This window comes from Micropterus salmoides, unplaced genomic scaffold, assembly GCF_014851395.1.
Source record: "Micropterus salmoides isolate LMB-PRFRI ecotype aquatic unplaced genomic scaffold, ASM1485139v1 Ms_hic_scaffold_2, whole genome shotgun sequence".
Classification (NCBI taxonomy): domain Eukaryota; kingdom Metazoa; phylum Chordata; class Actinopteri; order Centrarchiformes; family Centrarchidae; genus Micropterus; species Micropterus salmoides.
In genome coordinates, this window is record NW_024041150.1 from 29,354,803 (window position 1) to 29,378,596 (window position 23,794).

General features: G+C 40.5%; 1 protein-coding gene across 1 annotated transcript in view; it reads right to left on the minus strand.

Moving 5' to 3' along the window:
- Positions 1-2,988: 2,988 nt before the first annotated feature.
- Positions 2,989-23,794, minus strand: part of LOC119911814 (phosphofurin acidic cluster sorting protein 1-like) — a 62,064-nt gene continuing 41,258 nt past the window's right edge. Inside the window, exons 5-24 of the mRNA XM_038730761.1 lie at positions 20,355-20,499; positions 19,899-19,990; positions 18,512-18,589; positions 15,442-15,501; positions 14,312-14,472; positions 13,203-13,296; positions 12,114-12,197; positions 11,712-11,833; positions 10,287-10,422; positions 9,832-9,936; positions 9,605-9,711; positions 7,684-7,838; positions 7,356-7,466; positions 7,168-7,270; positions 7,033-7,075; positions 6,892-6,934; positions 6,625-6,766; positions 5,023-5,261; positions 4,526-4,645; positions 2,989-4,376 (exon numbers count right to left, since the gene is read on the minus strand). Of these exons, the coding sequence (XP_038586689.1) occupies positions 4,258-4,376; positions 4,526-4,645; positions 5,023-5,261; positions 6,625-6,766; positions 6,892-6,934; positions 7,033-7,075; positions 7,168-7,270; positions 7,356-7,466; positions 7,684-7,838; positions 9,605-9,711; positions 9,832-9,936; positions 10,287-10,422; positions 11,712-11,833; positions 12,114-12,197; positions 13,203-13,296; positions 14,312-14,472; positions 15,442-15,501; positions 18,512-18,589; positions 19,899-19,990; positions 20,355-20,499 (2,259 nt within the window). The 3' untranslated portion in view covers positions 2,989-4,257. The remainder of the gene's footprint in view (positions 4,377-4,525; positions 4,646-5,022; positions 5,262-6,624; positions 6,767-6,891; positions 6,935-7,032; positions 7,076-7,167; positions 7,271-7,355; positions 7,467-7,683; positions 7,839-9,604; positions 9,712-9,831; positions 9,937-10,286; positions 10,423-11,711; positions 11,834-12,113; positions 12,198-13,202; positions 13,297-14,311; positions 14,473-15,441; positions 15,502-18,511; positions 18,590-19,898; positions 19,991-20,354; positions 20,500-23,794) is intronic.

Genomic DNA, 23,794 nt, shown 5'->3' on the forward strand with positions numbered 1-23,794 from the left:
ACATACAGAACCACCAGCGTTTTTAAAGAGACTTTAGAAAAACATGTAAACAGTAAGAATGAAGGGAAAGATGGTATAAAGGTGACAAAGACAAGTAAAGCTGCAGAACGTGGCTGTGATTTGAAACAAAACATTCAGTCTCTCCAAACATTGAAATGATGACTTTAAAACAAGGATCACTTTGTTGTTAATGTATTTTTAGATATCAGCAACCCACAAACCTCACAAATCTATCTGAATATTGTCACACTTTCTTCACATTTTCATTTTGGCAGTGATTTTGTTATTGATGCTTCTCTTTCAGATGAACATTTCCAAGTCAGGTGACATTTGACCTCCGTGTGGAGGCTGCAAACGAGAGAGGCATCAATGAACTTTGACTTTGTACAATTTAGGAAAAGATTAGACTTATATCACTGCAATAATTCAGCTAACAACACTACAAGGCAGAGAGCATTTTGAGTTAGTGGAGGTTGTCTCCAACAGCAGATACAAGATCACTGGCCCTCCATGGTTACAGTAAGTTAAAAAAAAAAATCAAGCATTTCATTCCAAAATGTTAGAAGTTTTGGAAAGTTTGGAATTTTTTTCTCTTTGAAATCCATATTTCAAATGTAAAAATGCAGTACCTTTTCATAATAAAGCATACATAAAAACAACTCTTCATTGTCACTAATGACTTTATTAAAAGGTTAAAATTATAGAATCATACTAAACAGATGTGCAAGATGCTTAATGCATAAAGTAAATCAAGTTTTGGGTTGCCACATTTTGGTGAAGGTTCCTAAAGTATCGATGTACCTTTATCCATGAATCACACTATGAATCTTCCTCATACCCTTGACTTATTAACACGCACAAAGCTAATGACTTAATGCAAACGTCTTTATTTGACCTACTAACATTTCAATATAAAGCAGTATTATTTGAATTTTTTGGCCACTTGGGGGCAGTGGAAACATGCTGTAAACACAGCAGTTGCATATTATGATTTTATATAGATACTATTGGTGCAAATGATTGCCTATTTACACACCCAGCAGTCACAGAGAAACATTAGCGTTTATTTATTTATAGTCGTGTTTCTGGGCAACTGATGAATTCAACTCCAATATTCACTCTCTTTTCAGCTCATTTTGAGTCTCCACCAACTCGATGAGGGAATTTAGCTGCTAAATCCTTCACGATATTCACCAGCTACACAAACTTTGTCTGGCTGCTGTTCGGTGCAGGGCAAGAAGTGCAAAGTTGTGTTTTTAGAGCTTTTCAGATTAAATCAGCTGGAAAAGAGGCAGATGAGCGCAGCAGCACAATGAGCTCAAAGACACTAAGACACTCTGTAGAGCTGAAGAGAGCTGGAGAGCTGAGTGATGATTCGCTTGGGGTTTGTCAATTTGAGCAACACCTTTCTCATTACATTTAGTAATTTTACCCATTGTTAAAGAAAATAGATTGACAAGTGCAGCTTTAAAAACAAACTGGTGTTAGGATATATTGTAAACTAATTAATCACTGAGATTTGGCTGCACAACCTGGCAACCCAAAAACTTCTTTCCATTCGTGCATAATAGCAGAACGTTAATGAAGTCATCAGTGGCAAATTATAAACCCTTTGTAACTATGGGGTTATTTTAAAGTGGTACTAAAATGATTGTACCTTTTTCTTGTGATTCAGTTCGCTGTCATAACAGCAAATTATGCCAAAACATATATATACACACTTTTTAAGAGCAAATGTCAGTATTTTCAAATGTGATTCATTTTGGAATGAAATGATGAAGCAACCTCCACGTCAAACTACAGTACATCAACACTCGCTGATATTCAGGAATAACGAAACCCGTCAGTCAGTCTGTTTAGCAAGCCCTTAACTGGTTGTCAGCAACACAAGTGAGGAAAAAACTACAGGTTTCTGTTTGTTGTTTACACATAAAGCTGTTCACACAGACGTTAAAATGAACATCTAAATTCTGATGTCTGTTTTTAGGCCAAATAACACCAAAAGGATTGTATTATAGTGGCACAGAACTCTACTTGTGCCTTAAAACTGTAAACTAAATTAAATACATTCAAATATTTGGAAGTACTTAAAACCCAACAACACCAAACTGGGTGCTTGTCCAGACGAGCTGTTAACCAAACAGAGAGTGAACAAACAAATCGAGCTCTGAAACCTTTCAGTGTGAAACCTCATGTAACAGGTGCTGCCTGACAGGAGAATGAGGCGACTTTAAGACATGCTGCTGACTGTTAACACTGTAATATGGAAAAAACAAAACTATGTTGTGATCCATTTTCAAACAAACAAAAACATTTAAAGCATTTAAATCAAGACATTGGCATTAATACTATTAAAAAGACAATTCTGCTAATAACCGGAGACAGAGAGCGTACAGAAAGTACGATGCAGGTGACACAAGGCAGAGCTACACAGGTCTGGTGAGCTTTGCATTTTTAAAAAATGCTTTTAGAACAATTATTATAAACCACTGTTGCAGACACATTCTTGGATTTGCAGTCGAAATTTCGATCAAATTACTTCAGTGAAACTGAATTTAATTTTGTTTTCTTTTTTAAAGTGTTTAGTGGCGAAAATACATTTCTTTTTTTAAACAATCTGTATTAGCCTTGTGCCAGGCCACAAAGTAAACAAGACGACCTCCGCAGCTTTTGCAGCCCTAATCTGATAATCAACAATATTGATAATGACCACATCATCAACACACACACACACACACACACACACACTGCATGCCCTCTGTCACACAGTAGAAAAGGGTTTTATCCTATTTAGTGATTTTCTGACCATATTACATTTATTTCACCACACACACACACACACCACACACACACACACACACACACACACACACACACACACACTTGTTACCAGTTACTGTACACTCACTAATAACCTCACAACAACCTAGAGAACGCACGGAGCAGAACTGTGCCAAATAACTGAAACCAAATTATTATTTTTTTCCCGATAAAGTAGAAGAGAAATTAGATTTTTACCAGGTCCGCTGTTTTCACTGCCAGCTGCCAGACCGTTTCCAATACATAAAGGATATTTGGGGACAACTGGCGTACAACATTGTGCTTTAGTGCAGGTGATTAACTCCCATTTTTGCAGTTTAGATAGGCAGAGTGCATGCCGAACCCCCCCCATTCCATAATCCCATCAAAGCTGCTGAGTTTTAGACGCATTTTCTGGTTTCCTGTTGCACATTTGGTAGGGTCTGTTGTGAAGAGGATGTGTATTCAGTAAATAGTGCATAGCAAATAAGAAGATAAAGAAAACTGCACGTTACAGTAGCCCCTGCCCTGAAATCCTGGAACTCTTCACAAAAATGTATACTATGCACCACAAAACAGCTTTAAAGGGAAGTTTTTTTTGTTTTTTACTATTTTCACTAGAGCACACTTGAAAAAAAAAAAAGACACTTCCCCTTTATTTTTATTCTTTTTTTGAAAATAAACATTTGGCATTAGACATCCAAACGACTTATTCTGGTAAAGAAAAAGTATTTTAAATTATATGGAAGCCCTTGAAAAAAATTCTAAAAAAAGAATGGGCCTGTTTCAAAGGGCGTCTGTTCTGTGGACGTATTGGAGGAGAAATCACAGGCAGGTCTTTTATTTGACTGCATTTTGTGAGTTTTCACTGGCTCATGCAAACACTGAAGACCCGTTGCGTTTTTACTTTGAGTTACTGTTTCTGGCACATGAGTGGTGAATCTGTTAGTTTGGAGCATGCACGTGTGGGTCAGGTCTTGAGGTGAGAAGGACCTTGAAGGGGTCAGAAGTTGAGGGTCAAACTTTAAGGGCTTGAAATCGGTGAGTTGTCGCATGCTATTGCATTCCATAAAACGGAAACGTAAATGGCAGTTAGCTAATAAACTTGTGCTGTAAGCCCCTTGTAAAAACACACACACAAACACACACACAGACACACTGTACATTCACGTGTGCATGCACACTTGCCACACACACAAACACACACACCAAAAGGGGCATTAAAGTGACTAGTAACAGCGCTGGACCCCAACACCTTCCTTCTCCCCCCCCAAAAAAATAAGACAACTGTAGACAACTGCCAAAATAAAAAAAATAAAAATAAAAATAGTCCAGCCGCATGACGTCTTCCATCAGCTCTGCAGGTGCTCAGAGGTGGGGTCTTTGCGCAAAGTTGTGATGAGATTGAGGGAAGTCGAAGGTCAAGTCAGGGTCAGAGAAGCTGGCGGGTGCTCACCCCTAGGAGAGGGGCTTGCTGTAGCCGAAAAGTCCGACAGGTAGGTATTTGACGTGAGTGGGCCACTGGGCGGCCAGCTGGAAGAACTTAACATCGTTCCACTCCACGCCGTCTATGGTCACTGGAAGGAAACAGAAACGAGACACAAGAAGTCTGAGTAACGGAAGGAACGGGGAAATAACACTAAAACAACAAGACAAAGAAGAAGATTTGAAACAAACACACATAAAGGAAATGGAGACAGAGAAGCACCCTGATCCTTCACGTTACCTTTCAGGATGGTCTGCTGCTGCTTGGCGGAGCAGATGAGTCGGCTGATGCCTTCAATGACCTGGCTCTTTGAGTCTACATCCTTCTCCTTTGGCTTCTTTCCCAGAAAGATGGTGGGAACTGTGGAGAGGGGGAAAGAGAAAATGTAAAAGCAGCCCAATAGGGGGCAAAGCGCTATGAGAGATGTTACATTATAGTAAATCGGTGTGGGGTTTGATCAGCTGATGTTCAGATCACACTGTCTAGATTCACTTTGTTTAGGATTCAATGTGACTGGATTCTTGAAGATGAAACGACAGCATACAAGATTTTATATTTATATATAAATAATTTTATATAAATAAAACCTGCACATACAGCATAAATGTACATATCAACTGGCAAAAAGAACCAATTATTAATATGAAAACCCTGATTAGTATTATGTGCTTGTTCCTAGAACGTGGTATGAATAATTACTCTAATGTCTCCCCTCTGGTAACATTCACTCATCTCACCTTTCTTGTTCTTCTCCTTGGTGACCACGGTCATGGCCATGGTGCTGACCTGGGCCTGTGGATCGTTGCTGCCCCCACCTGGTAGCCTGCTGACCTGCAGTGAGCGGAAGGCGCTTTTCAGCGTGTTCTTGCAGCTAGTGTCACGCCGCTCGCCCTCCCGCCGCTTCTCGGCCAAAGAGGCAAGCCAGTAGTCCACCTGCAGGCCGATGGCATCCACGCCGTGAGACATACTGGGACTCCTAGGGACAGAAAGCGTTTAGGGACATATATTGAAACAATATACAATAATGAAAAACTTTTCAGTAGCTTTCTTCCGTCTTAGGTTTCAGCAGAATAAATGAAAGGAGGAAATACAATATCATGAAGGGTCTTTCTGTTTGGCCCTCCTCTTTTCGTTCTCCTTTTGAACCTTTTTTTATCCTTTTTGTCAGCCTCTGCAGCGCCGGACCTGCTGCAATTCCTTTCAATTCAAAACTACACTTCACTGTTGAATTTTGTCCATTACACTCAACACATGCACCAAATGTATTCTGCAGAGGGTGAAATCCAAAGATTAGATCAGACACAGCTGCAGTCTGTCTGGCTCTTCAGAGATGGACTGCAGCAGGCAGAACAAAACACGGTCTGCAGCAAAGACCCACTGAAGCAAACAGATGAAAACATGACTGAAGTATCAAAGAGTCCCTCACTTCTTTGAGCCGGTTCCCAGTCGAGCTAAACGGATACTAAAAGCAAAATATGCAACTCTCTTTGCTTATATAACAAAACATAAATAGATGGTTAAAAGGCATTAAAAGTCCTGTTAAAACTCAGAACTGAAAGTAACATCAATGTGTACATAAGTACAGTTTGAGCTACTGTAATTTGTGACCTTTGTTAGTTTTACTCTACTTACTACATTTTAGACGAGAATATTGTATTTTTCACTGCACTACTTTTATCTGACAGATACTAGTTATTTTAAAGGCCACATTTTGCAAATTGTACGTTTGTTTACGTAAAACATACAATATGAAGCTAGAGTTGCAGCAGTGTACGGGTTTCACGTTATATCATACTGCCACGTGCTTTCGCTTATCTACAGTATTTTTAAACAATGCAGCCAGACAGAGAATCTGAACTGCGCCTTTAAAGGGAGACTTTTTTAAACATGCTTCCATTTGAAAAAGTTTGGTCAGGACATAGTATTTTGTGAAATAATAATGAAGCGTTTGCTCACCCTTCACTGTAACCGTGTACCATCATACCATATTTATTATACGGTTATCGTACGATGAAAATCTCTTACCGTATCTCTATATGAAGCATAAATGCTCCCCCTAAATCATTTAAGCACTGATTACACATGGACAAATAATCCTGTTAAATAAATAATTCAGAACTTACTTTTAACACTGTTTTATTCTGACCATCCCTAACATTTGGAGTATTAATTAAATATTTATCCATTGTGGTACCGGTGCTTTTATGAGCAGAATCTGAGGATTTTTCCTCCACTGATTTTGAGGGTGAGGGGAAACAAAGGAGAAAATGAGTGCCAGGCCCTGAAGGTGTCAGAGATGAAAGGCAGAAGGAGAAAATAATAAAGCAGGTCAGGCTTACCCTTGTACTGACAGGACGCTGCCCATGGAGGGGGAGGAGGGGGGCGTGGCTGCCTCTTTAATCATCCCTGTGGGTGAGCTGTGGGAGGGGGGAGACGTGGAGGGGACGGCCAAGCTTACCGCCACACCCTCTTCTGTATCTCCTTGACGACCACAAATTGAAACGATCACATTATCAACATCATCATAAATCAAACTGAATGACTCTCTAGTTGTTTTTGTGCTCAGTTTGTGACGTGTGTTTAAAAAACTATTTCCAAACCCTCACCTGTTGGAGAAGGACCAGACTCGATGAGACCAACCTTCACTACCTGGAAAACAAGAAGCAATGTCAGCAAAAATATCTAAACGATCAGCAATCTACTGCAATACCATGCAAACATTCATGTTTGCCTGAGTACTGTCTTACCCCTATGAAAGGAATAAACTTCTGGTAGGAGTCTTCATCTCGCCTGGAAACAACACCGAATATTAGAGAAAACATAAAGAGTAAATTCAGAGTGTGTGACGATCTGGCTTGTGTTTGCGTGGCGTCTGCACTCACGTCCTGTGTTTGCAGGTGAGCATGGCCTCAGCGATGGGCAGCTGGTGTGTGACTGTGGCTCCGCTGATGTATTGGGCGATTCTTCCCGCCACATCCAGCTGATCTGGAAGGGACAGCAAGACACAGTTCATTGTTTGTCATCACTCGTTAGAGGTTGCATGCATTTATCCGTATGGCGGGCGTTGTACCTGTCTGTGGCGGCTCAGAGCGGCTGAACACGTCTCTCCACGGCCCGTCCAGGAAGGACGAGCTGTAACGATTGTCGAGGGCGCCAAGGTGTTTGGCAACCGGATGGGAGCCTGATGAAGACGATGGAGTCAAAGTGAAGGGAAGGAAGGAAACAACAAAATAAAAAAGTCATCCCTCAAAGTCAGCTTGTTATGAGGTGTAACTGTAGCGCTGCGGTTGGGCCAATCAGATACTGAGACACAGTGAAATCAAATCAGCATGCACACAAGTGACTGAGTAACGGATAAAAGTGAAGATCACCATGGAAAAACAAGTGGACTCTCTTACCCAGAGGCACAACCAGGAAGCGCATGTGGTTGAGCCAGTCGGACGTCTTGTTGGCGAGCTGAGTGACAAAGAACTGCAGGATAGCTCCCAGGTAGCTCTGGCTGCCCACTGCCGCCACCTTCACCGCCCTGGGCATGGACGAGTTACAGTTACAGCTGCAGAGATGGACAGAGAGAGAGAGAGAGAGAGAGAGCAAGCGAGCGGTATCAGTACTGCATGGAGGTGGATCCACTGGAACTTCACCACAAATCCATCAAAATCTCTGGAAAACACCTGAAGAAAGATGAAAGGCAAACAGATTGAACTGCTACAAAGCTATTGTGACGGCCCTGCCTAGTTGGGTGTTTAACTGTGTGGTGTTGGGCAGTTTACTGTGTTCCTTTTGTCCCTGAAGGTATCAGCGCCCGTAAGCCAGATTGGGAGCACCTGGGCCAGACGCTGTGGGAGGATAAATACTCCGGCCCTTTGCTCTCGAGCTCTCTCTGATCTGGTCCCACTCCTGCCAGCAGCATTATTCCTTTGTTTTGTTACATTATGTTTGTTACCACTCCTCAACACCCAAGCTCCATACTTGTCACTCATCCACATCTACACCACTGATTTCACTGACTAACACACTCTACATCGTTGATTATTAGTTTAGTTATTTAAGTTGCTACAATAAATATGTTTATTATTGGCAATCCTCTGTGTCCTCTCCGTATTTGTCATGGCCTTTGAGCCGGGTTATGACACTATCAACAGAGAAATTCCACTGGACATTTTAAAAGACAAAAAAAGAAAAGGAATTTGAACTGGGGATTGAAAGAGTTTGCTTTAAGAAATCACGGAAACCGTCAAGGGAATCTGTCGCCACTGACACCTAGACATCAAAAGCTTTATCCTTTAGTTGAAATAAAATGTGAAAATGGTCAATCGCACTTTCCCAGAGTTCAATGTGACATCTTTAAATGTCTTGTTTTGTCAAGCCAACCGTCCAAAGATCAAAGATAATCAATTTTCAGTAATAATCAAACTTGTTGTTAATTAATTTTCTGTCAATTAGCTAATCTACTCACTGACTAATTGTTTACTATTGAATGTTTGTATATTTGGCTTTTCTAAAAATAGTACTTCGCACTGTGTAGCGTCTTAGCCTACCTATCTTTGCTGTCTACCAACCTAGCAATTATGAAACTTGTTCTATTGACATCCTTACTCTACCAACAGTGATAAATTGCCTTTTCACATTCTTTCAACAAACATACTCACTGGACGTCGCTTTGGACATAAGATGTCCTAAATGTAAATGTGAAATGTTTACGCCCCAAAATTAGACATGAATACAATCAAAGTTCCAGGTTTCATGACTCTGACAGCTGATTAAAAACGTACTTTTCTGTATAAAACCAAAACACATTTGTACAATCAGATTGGATGTACAGAGATGTGAAGACATAATAATTCTCTTTAATGTTCACAGCTGAGAAATTCTTTTTCAACAGTATATAACCAATTTGTGTCTAAAACACCATTTCTTTCTTTTTCTTAATCCTTATTTTCCCTTTTCTGCTTTGGCAAAGTCCAATAAAGTAAACTGTAAAATGTGTGTGTGTGTGTGAGAGAGAGAGAAAGAAAAGTAAAGGGATGGAAAGAGAACAGGGTGAGGAGGATAAACAGAGAGGGATGTGAGAGATATGTAAAGAGTTGTTTTGTTATCAACAGAAGAAGAGTCATAGATGTGGAGTCACAAGGGCAAAGACGAGGAGGAGGGAAAGATGTGGAGGATGCAGGAGAAGAAGAAAGAAAAGGTCAAACACAGGATAGAAAACAGAAAGATCTCAGTCGCAGGAAAAAGACCAAGAAGATGAGTCATCCAGCAAACCAAGGGACGCTAGCACTAAGAATGTGTGCGAGTATGTGTGCGCGAAAAAATACTCACAATTTCTGGATGCGAGTGAGCACAGCCGACAGCACTGCCTGGATTTCAGCTGCAGAACACGTGCAAACCACAGGGTGTCTCTGTACCTGGAGCTGCTCTGCAACATACTGTGAAACACACACACACACACAAAGAGCAAGACGTGTGAAGAAAAACGCCCACCAAGTGATGTTGGGGAAACACACACACACACACACACACACACACACACACACACACAGCCTTACCTGCCCCTGCCAGTCAGTGCAGTTGACCAAGATCAGACTTTCGGGGAGCGCAGAGTCCGACAACAGAATCTGGTTCAGCTGGTCGTACACCACCTTCCTCAGGAGCTACACACACACACACACACACAGCAAAGTACATAAACCCCCCTACAGCAACACTTTATTTACTCTGCAGATGACTCATCAGCACATACATAATTTATTTTTTCTGAGCTCAAGGCGATTCGGAGATTATCAGGATGCATTTGTATTCTTTACTTTGGGAAAAGATAAGAAGCGAGCCTGTGGAGGGGGACTCAGAACAATGGTAGCTGTTCTTTTTAAAAAGAGTAAATCCCTCTGTGGGACTACAGCAACACGATGATTTATTTCTGTATGCAAGGTTTTTCTGATGCTGGAGCTTGGGATGATATCCCGGAAAGAATGCAAGTCCCTTCACTAAAAAGCTAACTTACAGGTGTGCTGTGTCCCAGCTCTGGGGATCTCTCCGAGTCCGAGCTGTTGGTCCGTTCACTCAGAGGTTTGGACAGCTGTCTCTCCTTCATGGGGGTGCTGATGCGCTTCTGTCTGGGGGTGTGGCCTCCGTCCAACCTGGGGGGGACGACGACACAGACATGAGTCACCAACATATTAAGTTGCACAATATTCTTTTCTTCTCGCTCGCTGTCTCGATGTAAATTCTTGGTTGAACGACACGGCAGACTAAGTGTTGGACAGCAACCAAACACAGCTCGCTGTCTTTTTACAACTTGCATCACGTACGTATGCGGCTGATCTATACTGGCGCCAGAGATCGACGTCACTGTTCACCTGACCTGACAGCACCGATCACAAATGCTCCTGGTCATGGTTTTATGAATGAACCTGTAAAGCCTTATTGTCACTCTGCGGTCAAGGTGTTTTTCCTTCCCGCCCAGTAGAAAGAAGGTGTGTGGGTGTGATATCGTACCCACAGGTGTGACTGATTTGCTATGTGCAGTGCTTCTGAAAGAACTTCTCTTCATTCCCCAAAATTATTTCGGGCTGTCCCCAACTAACAATTTAAATAGTCGAATCAGAATTGTCAGGTCTTGCCTACAGTCGCCTGATGGTCGAATCATGTGTGTTTACGCGGGGGGAGCCTGATTCGACTCCCAATCTCACAGTCCAAGCTTCGCAGAGCCGTTATGAAACTTTGTTTACGTTATGAACTACTGGTTTTCTCACAATAAGTTAATATACTGCCTGTTACGATATAAATATCAACTTATAATGCTGTAAATAAACATGTGAAGATTTTAATAAATTGTTTGGTAAAGTGTGTGTGTGTATGGTAGAAGAGGAAGAGAGACAGAGACAGAGGTTGTTATACACGATAGCTCCACTTTAATCTTGAGGAGCTGCAGAGCTGCAGTCTCTGCTCATGTAACTAACTGTGCTTTCAGAACTCAAGCGAATCGAGCGTCCGGGGCGGTGAGTTTACATACAAAGTCAATGCAAAGACGCGTAGAGCTGCGATTTTATGTCGGGCCTTCTCGCGTTGTGTGTGAACACTTGCAGCGAATGTACTCACGCGAGGAAAGCGTTGCGAGGATTAAATTCGCGTTTGGTCTGAAAGCAGCATCACACTTTACATTTACAGCTAAACTGAGGCTTAGTGTTGACCCTTTACTCTCTGCTCTACTCGCCTGCCTGTCATGTGCTGAGTTGTGCATGTCCGCCGAGAATTGCATACACCTCATGGCTCTATTCCAAGTACAGTTTAAAAACTATATATTATTCTTTGTGTGGTTCATCAATAGTGAAAAATGATTCAAAGGTCTCGCAACATGCACGCACAACTCTACACAAAGCTAGTGGTCTGTCTCTCTTCATACATACATAAAGTAGTGACTCCTTACCTTGGCGATGGCATGGCCTGGGTTTCATTTTTGCTGCTCTTCATGGGTGTACGGGGTTTCTCTGCCACTGACACCATGATGCAGGGGCCCACTTCGGCAAACAGCTCCTGATCTGTTAGCTCCTACACACACACACACACACACACACACACACACAGACTGTCAGTGTCAGAAAAAGGAGATAGCGGCAGTCCTAAAGCCATCATCTCCACTCCATCACTCTTTGTTTCTCCCTCACTTCTGTTCTCTCAATCGGTCTCACTTACTGCACAGATGGCAGCGAATCCCCACATGGAGTGATATTAACAAAGATCCCGACACACCATTCATTCTCTGTCCTTCAAACACACACACACACACACACACACACACACACACACACACACACAATGAGAGTCGTACCAGTGTGTCGGTCTCAGACAGGGCTTCCTCCAGGTTGCGGCTGCGGGAGGGTTTCATCTTCTCTAGAGGAAGCTGCTCCCCCTGCTGAGAGGACAAGGGAGAGACAGTCAGTCTACAGGCTTAATGGGACATGAGATTAAGTAAATACAAGGAACATAAGACATTATGCAGCAACTGGACGACAAGAAACATCCCAATAAGCTAGCAGTGATGTCCAGAACATATTAGTTTTCTCTGCTATTTTACGTAACAAATGGTGTTCCAGTTTACGTCACACTAATAATTTGTATTTAAAACTATTTACTGAAATGAAAACATGTTTTTAGGAAGCGTGCAGACACTAGTCACAACACTACAGCCCTCATTACAGATTTACTCTGAAAGGAGGAACTGCAGCAGAGAGACACTGAGTGAAATCCATTCAGCTCGGCGAGATTAAACACACTTTTTATTGAGCAGATGGCGACCGTCAAAGAGCTTTTGGATTTCTGCTCCGTTAAGGAAACATTTCTGTATATTTGCACAATGCTCCCCCGCTGGGCGACGTTCATGGGCTTCGGGTTCAGGGTATTCACCACATCAATGCAGAGCCGCATGTTGTTTTCAAGCTTGTGTTGCTTCATTTTATGGTGTATTCTTGCACTGTTTTCTGTTCCTGTATGCTGTTTAGTGCCATGTGTAAACTGCAAGTGCGAAAGTTTGGTTCAGTGTAAAATGCCTACAATTACTATTTACTTTTTAATGGCCTAAAGAGGAAACTTTATCCAGAAATTCTCTTGTACAAACTGAATATGTAATCTTGTATGTCTTTTATCTTTCTACACTGTTAATCAATTCATCTATAAAAAAATCTTTCAGGTTTTACAGCTTAACACTACTCATTACTTTTATTTAGTCATAAGTGTGTATTGCACCTGTAACACGAGTTTAAATGAGGTCCTGTTGCCTTTTGGGGACAATAACGATCTACTGCAATCAGCGATGTGGAGGGTGAAAAAACACAGTTCAGGTTTTCTTGAACACCTCTCAGCTCATATAGGTGAAATTCCCGCTGACGCTGCTGCTTCCTCCAGGAACGGAGTTACTCACCAGGCTGAAAGAGTCTCTGCCCAGGCTGCCTTTGCTGTTCAGACTGCCAATCTCCGTCTGCGAGCTGGACTGGGACATCCCCTCAAAGAACGGCCTGAACACACAGACACAGAAATATAAGCAAACTTTTTACAAGCAGTTTTTTGTATCAGGCCTTTTTCACAGCTTACATTTCAACCCTGAACCTGAAGCATTATTTAGTCTGTGCTTTTCCTACTGTGACATGTGAAAAAGGCCTTTATCTTTTATTAGTGGTTTCTAAAACAAACATCCACAGAGAAGCTCATCAGTATGTTATGAGTCCAAGTTTCACTACATAATAACCAGTTACAGAGTCACCTTTCAGTTTGTGTGCTTTATAATATTTTGAGGCTAATAAGATCAGAAAAAAAATATACAGGGCCGTACAAGATTAGTCCAAATCAAAATAGAAAGTACACAAGACACAATCACAAGAAAGGACAAAAAATAAGTTTGAAAAACTTTTTAAAAATCATCTATCTGCTCCTCTGTGACTCCGTTTGAAATATGTTATTGACCTCCTAAGAACAAGGTTTTTGATTTTTTACTCTTTCAGCTTTCAGACTTTTAAATAAATAATGATGAGGATCACAGGACCCCCTAGCTGTGAGTTTAAGGCTCACTGATTAAAATTTCACTTTAGGAATCTGACTTTCTTTCTTTAATATATATATATGCTTAAAAAAATGTGCGGAATCTTATATAATATATATTTTTTATGTTTTTTTAATTCTGAGCTTTTGGTTTTCATTTTCAAAGTTAGGAAAAATAGGATTGAAAGTCAACTGACCCACTTCTGGTCCATGCAAACCTCAAATAAACTTCAATATCTGACTGCAATGAGCAGTTTTCACCAACAGAGGAGGCTCTGAATTGCCAATGTAGAACTGTGAGACCTATAAATGTTTGTACTGCTTGTGTCAAGCATGCAGAACCATAGTGTGTGTGTGTGTGTGTGTGTGTGTGTGTGTGTGTGTGTGTGTGTGTGTGTGTGTGTGTGTGTGTGTGTGTGTGTGTGTGTGGGTAGGTATCTGTGATGTATTGTAGGTGTGTGGCTGGTGATATTATGTCTGTGCCTGTGCCGTTACCTTAGCTTAGGCTTGGGTGTGCTGAGGATGCTGTCGGTCTCCTCCATCTCTGGCCCGCTGTCGCTGGGGTTGTACATCTCTAGACTGTCGTAGAGCTCGTCCAGGTCCTCCTCCACCTCCTGGATCTGCTCCCTCGACACATGCTCCAGGCCAAAACCGACCTGGACGAGAGAGGAGACAAGTGACCAACGGACACATGCGCAGGGAAAAACTGGCCACGCAGTTTTGATCAGTTCTGTTCACACGTACAGAAGCTATAACAAGCGTCTACTTTAACCGAGCGGCAATAACTTCCCGTAAAGAGGAGAGATGTTGATCCAGTACCAATGCCCTGTTTTATCTTTGTTTAATTTAGACTCTGTTTACCTCACGGTGTGAACCTGATTGGGATCATTCTCCTTTATGTAAGCTAACATTTATATACAATAAATCACCTTCAGCATTCATTTTAGGCTTGTACAAATCTGGATCACATTTGAGTCTGACCTTGGCAACGACAGCTTGACAAAATAATATTGATCTTAATCAGCAAATGGACTTTTCTCAGTTGTCATGGAGTCGGTTTCAGTTCCACACTCAAGTCAAACCAGATGATAGTATTGCTCTGGTTACAACTTTATAATAACCATGACTCAAAAACAGTATTTAATGTGGATCTGTTACATGTGGCTGTATATACACATACACACACAAGAGCAGAACACCAGATAATAGAAATAATTGATGTGACAGGAGAACAAAGGAAAAAAAATACTGAACTAATAAATACATGATTTAGCAAAACACAAAGGAAATAATTGCTAACGGTGTGAGATCAAACACATTTTGGTGGAATCACTCCAGAAGCACATAAACACATTTTAAACACACACACACACACACACACACACACACACACACACACACACACACACATTTACGGTTATGTTCTATTTTTAAATCAACAGTGTTTAGTGTTTCTGCCAGCTGAATCTCTCCCACGCACCTTTCTGTGTCTTTAAAGCCAAATACTCAAATACTTGTTGACTTCAGCCAACGCCTCTGAAGCGCATACACACTCTAAACCTCGCACATGAAGAGGAAGTGTGGATGTGTGATACCAGTGATACCAGGAGGTCAAAAGCACTCACCTCATCCGTGACTTTAAACCTTTTCAGCAAGGCCACAAACTTCTGCTTGATGTTGGGTTGCTGTGGAGAAAGAGAACGGAAAAAGAGGACAACATGAGACAATCAGGAGATGGATGTTCACATCTGTGTGTGTGTGTGTGTGTGTGTGTGTGTGTGTGTGTGTGTGTGTGTGTGTGTGTGTGTGTGTGTGTGAGGGAAGGAGGGGATGCGTAGAGTAGAGGAGAGATGACAGGAGCAGGATAGAACGGTAATTTCCGAGCTCACGTTTCACGCTTGGTGACTCAAAACAGCAACAGCTAATGGATACAGCGCCAGGACATATTTCTGTTTGTCACATAAAGCAAAAGCGTTATCTGTGCAGATGTTTCTGTGCAGGCTGGGGCGTGACTGCATCTTCTATTGGAATATGTGAGAGCGTGGCTCCCACAGATGTTCGCCTGAATAAGTACAAAGGGCTGTTTATTTATTTAACAAAAGAAGTTATTGGAAAAGGAAAGTATAGCACCTGCAAAATTAAAAATAACTCAGCAGCTCAGGGTTTTCTTCAAATATGCTTCTGAAGTTTGATGTTTAGAAAATATGACCGTCTTATTCTACTAAAGGCAGCGAATCTTCAGCTGCATACATACACTGCTTGTTTTTGGCCCACGTCTTTTCAGACAAAACTTTTTTTAAACCTGCAGTTTACAGTTTTTTGGGGGATTTGACGCTGAACCTTTTAGTTGATATGGTGAACTTGTTAGCAAACAGTTGATTATTTACACATCCAGCTGTTTCGGAGCAACATTCATTTGGTCCACTTTATCCCAGCTAGTTGCTAAGTTTTTTTGTTTGGTGTTTGGTGCTGAGCAAGTAGTGTAGAGTGGGTTTTTACAGAGTTTTCACTGAAAACAGCCGCCTACTGCGGACGAACTGGCATTATGAGAGCGAAGCTAAACAGTAAAATTGCGGACTGAGTAGGACTAAGTAGGCCTGAGTGAAAACACTTCCATCTGTATCTGTTCATCAAATTAAATGATCCGTGTCTGTAGCCAAATTATCAATGGGCGGGACTTAGTCTGGATGTGGGCGGGGCCGATCAGACGTTATTTAAGCCTGAAATTGGTTTATGTTGATCAGACGTTTTTGATTACAATAGTAAGAGAACTTTTATTAAGGTTCCTATATTTAGAGTTTATTAGAAATCAGACATTGACACATTTTACTGATGATACTCGTAAAACGTAGCCTACATTATCTGTACCAAATACTCGTTTCAACTGAGTACTCGCTCAGCCCCACTATAAAGCAACAGATCGTTTAAAATGCTCATTAATCTCACACAAAATTTGAGTCCTCGACACACCTTAAATTGACAGTGCTTCCAACTGTGTACTGATTTATAGCAATATGTGATTCATATTTAATTTGTTGTTAGATATTTCATTTGGTGTTTCAGTGGTCAAAAATATTAATTTCAGTCTGTTTAATTGATCCATTATGATTCGGTTATGCTATTTCATGATTTGGAATAACACCCATATTGCCCATTCTTATACAGTATATTTCTTCCACATCTATTCACATTAGTGTCATCACAGCTTTATGATTTGGTGACTGGCATGCTTGTAAATGTGGCCGATGAAAGTGACCTTTTACTAATTTTTCAGAGACAAAGTTTGTTAGGATCCTGATTGTTGGTGACAGAATGAAACATTAATTACTTGATACGCAATAATTGGAAATCAGCATTTTCCCTCTTATTGCAGGAAAACCCGTTTAAGTACATGGATGCAGAAAGCAGACAGGTGGAGCTTTCACACTGTGAGACTCCTTATTTTCAGAAAACGTTCTGGGTGTTTTTGGTGGCAATCAGCTTTGAGGAAAGCTTTCATCAGCAACATAAGTGGATGTCTGAGTGGCTGTAGAGAGCTGTAGTGTTTTGGAGGTTGTGTCCCACTTTGCTGCTAGAAAGTGGAGAGGGTCGAATTCATGCTGGACTCTGGGGATGTAAATGTTTCTCTCACTGTCTTTCTATATATACACATATTATCTCACAGAAGTGAGTACACCTCTCACATTTTTGTAAAAAATTGATTGTATCTTTTTATGTGACAACATTGAAGAAATGACACTCTGCAGCGGTTTAGACAATAATGGCAGTGCGATGTGTTATTTTTAGGGGTCAAATGTACACTGTTATACAAGCTGTACTCTCACTGCTTTACATTGTAACAAAGTGTCATTTCTTCAGTGTCACATGAAAAGATACAATCAAATATTTACAAAACTGTGAGGGGTGTACTCACTTTTGTGAGATACTGTGTGCGTGCGTGTGTGTTTGCTAACTGCAGTACAGAGCAGAGGGTCTGTTGTAATGGATTTTGAGTGTGTGTTTATGTTCAACATGTGTGTGTTCTTTAATTTAAAATTATGGTTATTTTGTGTGTGTGTGTGTGTGTGTGTGTGTGTGTGTGTGTATGTGTGTGTGTGCACACATGTTGTCCACAGGCGGGGTGGTATTAGGTAGCAGTGGTGACAGTCACACCAAGACATCCACATGATTGCTCCATTAATAACCTGCTGAGACAAACTCCTTGTACTACACGCACACACACAGCTTTCCCTCAGTCATATTGCAGGTCCATGGTAAATTTCAGGGTTGCTGACAATTTTGTGTGTTAATCTGTGTTCCCGCTGAGTGTGAGTGTGTGTGTGCGTGTGTGTGTGTGTGTCTCTATGCAACCCAGGAAGCGGTTAGTGTTCTTGCGGCTGCTTGTGGTGACTTGTCTCAGTGTTTTCTTCTCGGAAAATTGGCCTGAATTACATGTATCCAGAATGAGAGGGAGAAAATGGATTTATAGAAAAACCAACAACAGGGGAGGGAGGGAGGAAAGGTTGATTGAGGTGATGCAAGAGGCAGATGAGGGGGAGTCCAGTCGAATCAAATTTATCTGAAATGGCTTTTTCACGAAGCAGGTCTGCAGCAAATTGCTTTGCAGACAAAACAAACAGGTACAGATAGAAACCCAAAGATAGAAAGAAACAGGGAGGGGCGGGGGATTGACGAGGTGAGGGGTGTTTTTCTTACTCTGGTGATGGCGGCATTGGAAGGGAGCTTGCGCCTCGGCTTCTTCTTCCTCACCTCCTCTTCTTCGTCGTATAGATACTGAGAGAGAGAGAGAGGGAGCAGAGGGAAAAGGAGGCAGTGAAAAAGTGGCAGAAGAAGGAAAGCAAGAGAGAAAAAGAGGGGGAGAGAAGGTGAGAGGCGTTTTAAAGAGTGTTATAAGGTTAATTCTGGATTATTACAACGTGGGTTTTAAAAGGATACGGCTGTTGATATTCTGTATGTTTCTTATTGTAAACAAATCCCATTAAAAAGACCAAAACAACAATGAATTGATCCCATTAACATTAAGTATAAAGTCTGTGAGCTTCCATTGTTGCACTGTCGCACTGTGTGACATGTGCACTGTATTTCTTTTTTTTTTTTTATCAGGGTGCTGTAGATAAGCACTAGTGGACATGGGTGTTAATCTGCGGCTTAAAATAGTCCCCAACAAATATACTATTTACTCTTGTTGAGTAACGTTTGATAAAAACACAGTGCCCAGCTAAGCGGAACAAAAAGTCAGAAAGAAGAAATAGAGATATGGACTAATGCATTTTTATCTTTTTGTGAGATTTACTGACAATAGAAAAAATATAGAACAACACGAGCCTTGTGATTAATTTCATAATTTTGGCCATTGTTTCAATCGATAATCATAACACAAGTACTGCTGAGGTCTGAGATCATCAAACAGGGAAGGAAACATGAGACGACCAGGCTGACCGATCTGACCCACTTTATTTTGTGATAAAATGAGAGCCTGAAATGTCGTTAATATTCCGTTGAATACAAAAGAAAACTCCTAATTATCCTAAAAGTTGAATCTGAACACCAGCCGTGACCGATTTGCTCTGTCTAGTCTCACTGCTCCAGTCCAGCAGTAGCTTCCCTCACCCCTGTATCGTATCTTTCCAATCGCTTTGCTTGGAATCAGCTTCAAAATGTCCTGAGTCTCCGGGAGCCGGTTTCACTCGTTGCATTTAAAAGTACTTTTAAGTGACTTCTGGCTGGAGATGTTATGATTAATTACTTTGTTTGTTCCTTGTTGTTGATGAATTGTGGTGAATATTTAAGAAATTTTTACCATAACTTGCTATTTATTCTGATTGTAAATTGTTATGTTTTATGTTAATGTTATATATACATATATATATATATATATATATATATATATATATGTTATATATATATTTTAATTGTGCTGCTGATTTTTTATCGCTAATGAGTTTTTTCCTGGTTAAATAAAGGTATGATAATAAAGGAGAAATGTGATGGCGAAATGTTTACACTTCTTACAAAGTTAATAAACCATGAGATGAATCAACTGCTATAATAATCATTTGTTGTAGCCCTTATACAATCACACCTGTCCATGAACAGGGTCGTCGCTGCCCTCCTGTTCTGATGAGTAGCTCTCTTCCTCCTCTTCGGAGTAGTTGTCGATGTCTGGAGAGCGATCTGCAGAGACAGAGGACATTTGAAGAATACAGGGGACGTATTGAAAGAGGAGGACAAACACAGACAGATGTGGTAAGACGCTGTGCTAAGTAGAGCTGCAATATTAGTCGATTAATCCATTAGTTGTCAACAATTAAATTAATCAGCAACTACTTTTTTATCCTCTCTGACTATAAACTGAATATATTTGGGTTGTGAACAAAACAAGACATTTGAGGACGTCACCTCAGGCTTCGGAAACACTGATTCACATTTTTCACCATTTTCTGACCATTTATGGACCAAACAACTAATTAATTAATCATGAAAAAGATCCACAGACTAATCGATGATGAAAATAATCCTTAGTTGCAGCCCTGCTTACCAGACATCTTTGCTTTAGGTCCCTCATGGTCGATTGGCTGGCTGGACAGTGAGTAGACTCGCATCTCAGCGACGGGCACCGAGGCGTCCTTCAGCTGGCTGTGGAGCCCCAGGACCTGGGCCCCCTCACTGGGGTGCTGCATCACCTGGACATAGAAAAAAAGTAAGAGAAGAGGTTGAGACGACGGTACAGTGAGTTGCATTCAACGTGTGGTTTTATTCAGACAGCCTTCAACTTTTACAAATAGCACACCAGATTACTTCAAGAGTCTCTGCCGTATTCTTCCCATGAAGATGCTTTTCAACATGTGAAAATGCAGCATAACACATATTTTAATATTTTTGTACAAATGGTGCTTTTGGGAGATTTGTTTTTTATTTCATTGATTCAGGAAAAATAAATCATGATAGCATTTGAAATGCAGCCTGTAAAAAAAACAAAACAATATTTAAGGTTTATCATGACAGCAAAAAAATCCTAGATGGTAACCAGTTTCATATCACAAAGATTATTTCATTACCTACCTGTGCTTGAGTATACAACAAACTATTTAATGAGAACAGAAAGAAGCATTTTATGTCATTAAGTTACATTGGTTTTCAATATTTTAAAAATGAAATATACAGGTTTCTATCATAGGTTTCATATTTAATTTTCTTAATTTTTAAGTAACATGCTCTGATGTTTGATCCGGATATGCTCAAAAAAGCAAGAAAGTCAGATGCATAAACTCCAAATAGAAAAATTCCCAGGAAAAGATCCTCATTTCACTCGTGCTCCTCTTATACACACAGCAGGGAAAAACACAGGGCACGATTTTCAACGACATTAGAGGAAGAGCAGGAGACAGGGGAAGCCTGAAATAAAGCTTCTGCAGACAGAGAGAAATACAGAGAGACAGATTAGACAGCAGTGAGAGAAGAAATGAGAACAGACGTAAAGCAGATGTTGAAAACTGAGAGGAGGATGATGATAATGGGACGAGGAGAAAAAAGGAGGTTGAAGAAGATAAACAAAAATAGCAGTCAGGGATTAACAAGACCAGAAACTGTCAAAGACAGCAACAGAGAAAACCTGAACATCTTCAAATTTCAGTTCTCTCTGTGTGCTGCAGAAAACGGCAACATCATGTCTCCTGTGTGTGTTTTGTGCATCTAACTGACTGACATCCAGCCTCTCTCAGCAGTCTGGCCACACTCAGAGAGTTAATGAAGTCTGAGCGGCTTATTATGAAGACAGCTTCAGCCACACATTAAAGAGAGACATTACTGCTCTACATCCATTCGCTTGGCTGAGGTTCAGCTAACCTGTTTCAGACGCTTCAAATGCTGTCAGTAGCTTTCTAAACCTTCCCGCAGATGCTAATTTTAACCACTTTCCAGGCAGAAAGACAATTATGCAAATCTGACGAGGCAAACATCACGAAGATGCAATATCCATATTTAATGAGAAACACTGGTATAATTAGATTTTTTTTTTCCTCCACCAATTTTCTCCATGAATAGCCTGAATCCGCTGATGGATTTACTGCAGGTTCATCTCCTGAATGGTGCCACCGCTTTTTAAAATTCCATTAAAAAAGAGCTCACAGAGTTAAACTACTGCCTTGACAAATGAAATTCATTATGCTGAACAACATACAGTGAATTCTGTCTAAAATCATACTTTTATCCCTAAGATAATAACAGCATTATGTGCTCCAGGCAGCAGAGAGGAAGTGGGAGGTAATTGAAGGTAGGGCAAGGTGAAGTTTGAAGTTGTGCAAATGCTAGTTAAATGGAAAACCTCAATGTTTACATGATGTCGCATAGTTAGGTCACGCTGCAAACTGATTGCAAAAAAAAAAAAACTGCAGTCACAACACTGTTATCCTCTAAAAGGTCTCACGTAAATTAAAGATGATTTCTTGATCTTGTTGGTAATTTTTCAGCATCATAAAAGCACATGAAAAAACAAACAAAGCCATGTCTTTTGACACTTACTTCTCGTAAAATACTGTTCATTTAGTGGCGGCTTCATGTTGCACATAAAAATAACAACCAGTAATAATATTTATTAATATGTCTTTTTTATCAATCTCCCTTCACCATAGACATCATATAAAAACTGAAACTTCACAAGTATCAAAGTGACACGATTATATGACGTGTTTGTGCTTTTTCCTTTTTCTTTGAGTTAAAACAATACAATATAACTATTCAAAGAAGAAATATAACATATTATTAAATCTCTCTCTCACAAAAGAAAAACAATAAAACGCTTAAGGTGGCAAATGTACATACATAGATGCTATGAGGTTAATGTGTTTGCTCACTTTATGGCTTTTGTCTGCTTATGCTAATGTTAACCTGGACTTATAAACTATGCAAAGGTTTAACTGGAGTCCTGCAGAGTACACAAACGGCGTGGGTTTTAATTTCAGGTGCAGTGTTTTATTTCACCCGTTGATGGCACCACTGCAGCACTACACATTCTTTCTGGAGTCCGACCAATACAGGAATTTTACGACAATTTCATTGATTTTGATATTTGAGGATTTTAAATTGATACAAATTTATCTGCCATTACACACGCCACAGGCACACAGTAACCCTTTAACTAGACATGCAACAATTGGCCATTAATCTAATAGTCAATTAAAGGAAAACTTATTTTGGTAAATGATTAATTATTTCAGTTATTTTTCAAGCAAATAACATTTACTGGTTCACACCTCTCAAATTTGGGGATTTGCAGCTTTTAAAAAAAATCATATTTGATGATGAATGAAATACTGTTTGGTTTTGGACTGTTGGTGAAGGCTGTTTGTTATGGCTTTTTAATTTTTCATAGACTTTAACGATTAATCAGCTGATGAACTAAAATATTTGTTAGCTGCAGCTCTACCCTTAACACAGAAGTATAAATCCAGTTTTACGCTACATTTTAGTATGTCACAGATGGCGTCTTTAAAGCAAGAGAATCTTGGAAATGAGGGCAAATTCAATGCGAAGCTGTTGTGTAAGTATCCCTTGTGGCTACACATGACAGTGTTTTCTTTGTGCTTTCTATGTGCTTTGCAAATAAACTTGCAATACATTTTTGAATTTCCACCTCACAATACCTGCTGGGGCAGTGGAGTTTACGTGTCACATTGAAGAAGCACAACGGCAAAATAAATGACATTTCTTTGAGACTTTGGGACTTTTTTTTGAGAAAACCTGAGTGTATCCCCTATAGCATATTATTTTTCTGACATTCACAGACACACACAGCTCTCGGCAGACTTTTACTGTGCCTGCGAAGGAAGTGAGTTTGAACCTATCATGCGTATGAGTCTGTGTTTGTGTCCTTTGCCCTCTGTAAAGCACTTTGTAGCTCAACCTGTCTGCTGAAAGAGCTTCATGAATAAAATTTGACTTTATTTGGGCAGCCTTCAACAGCCAGCAGACATCGCCGAA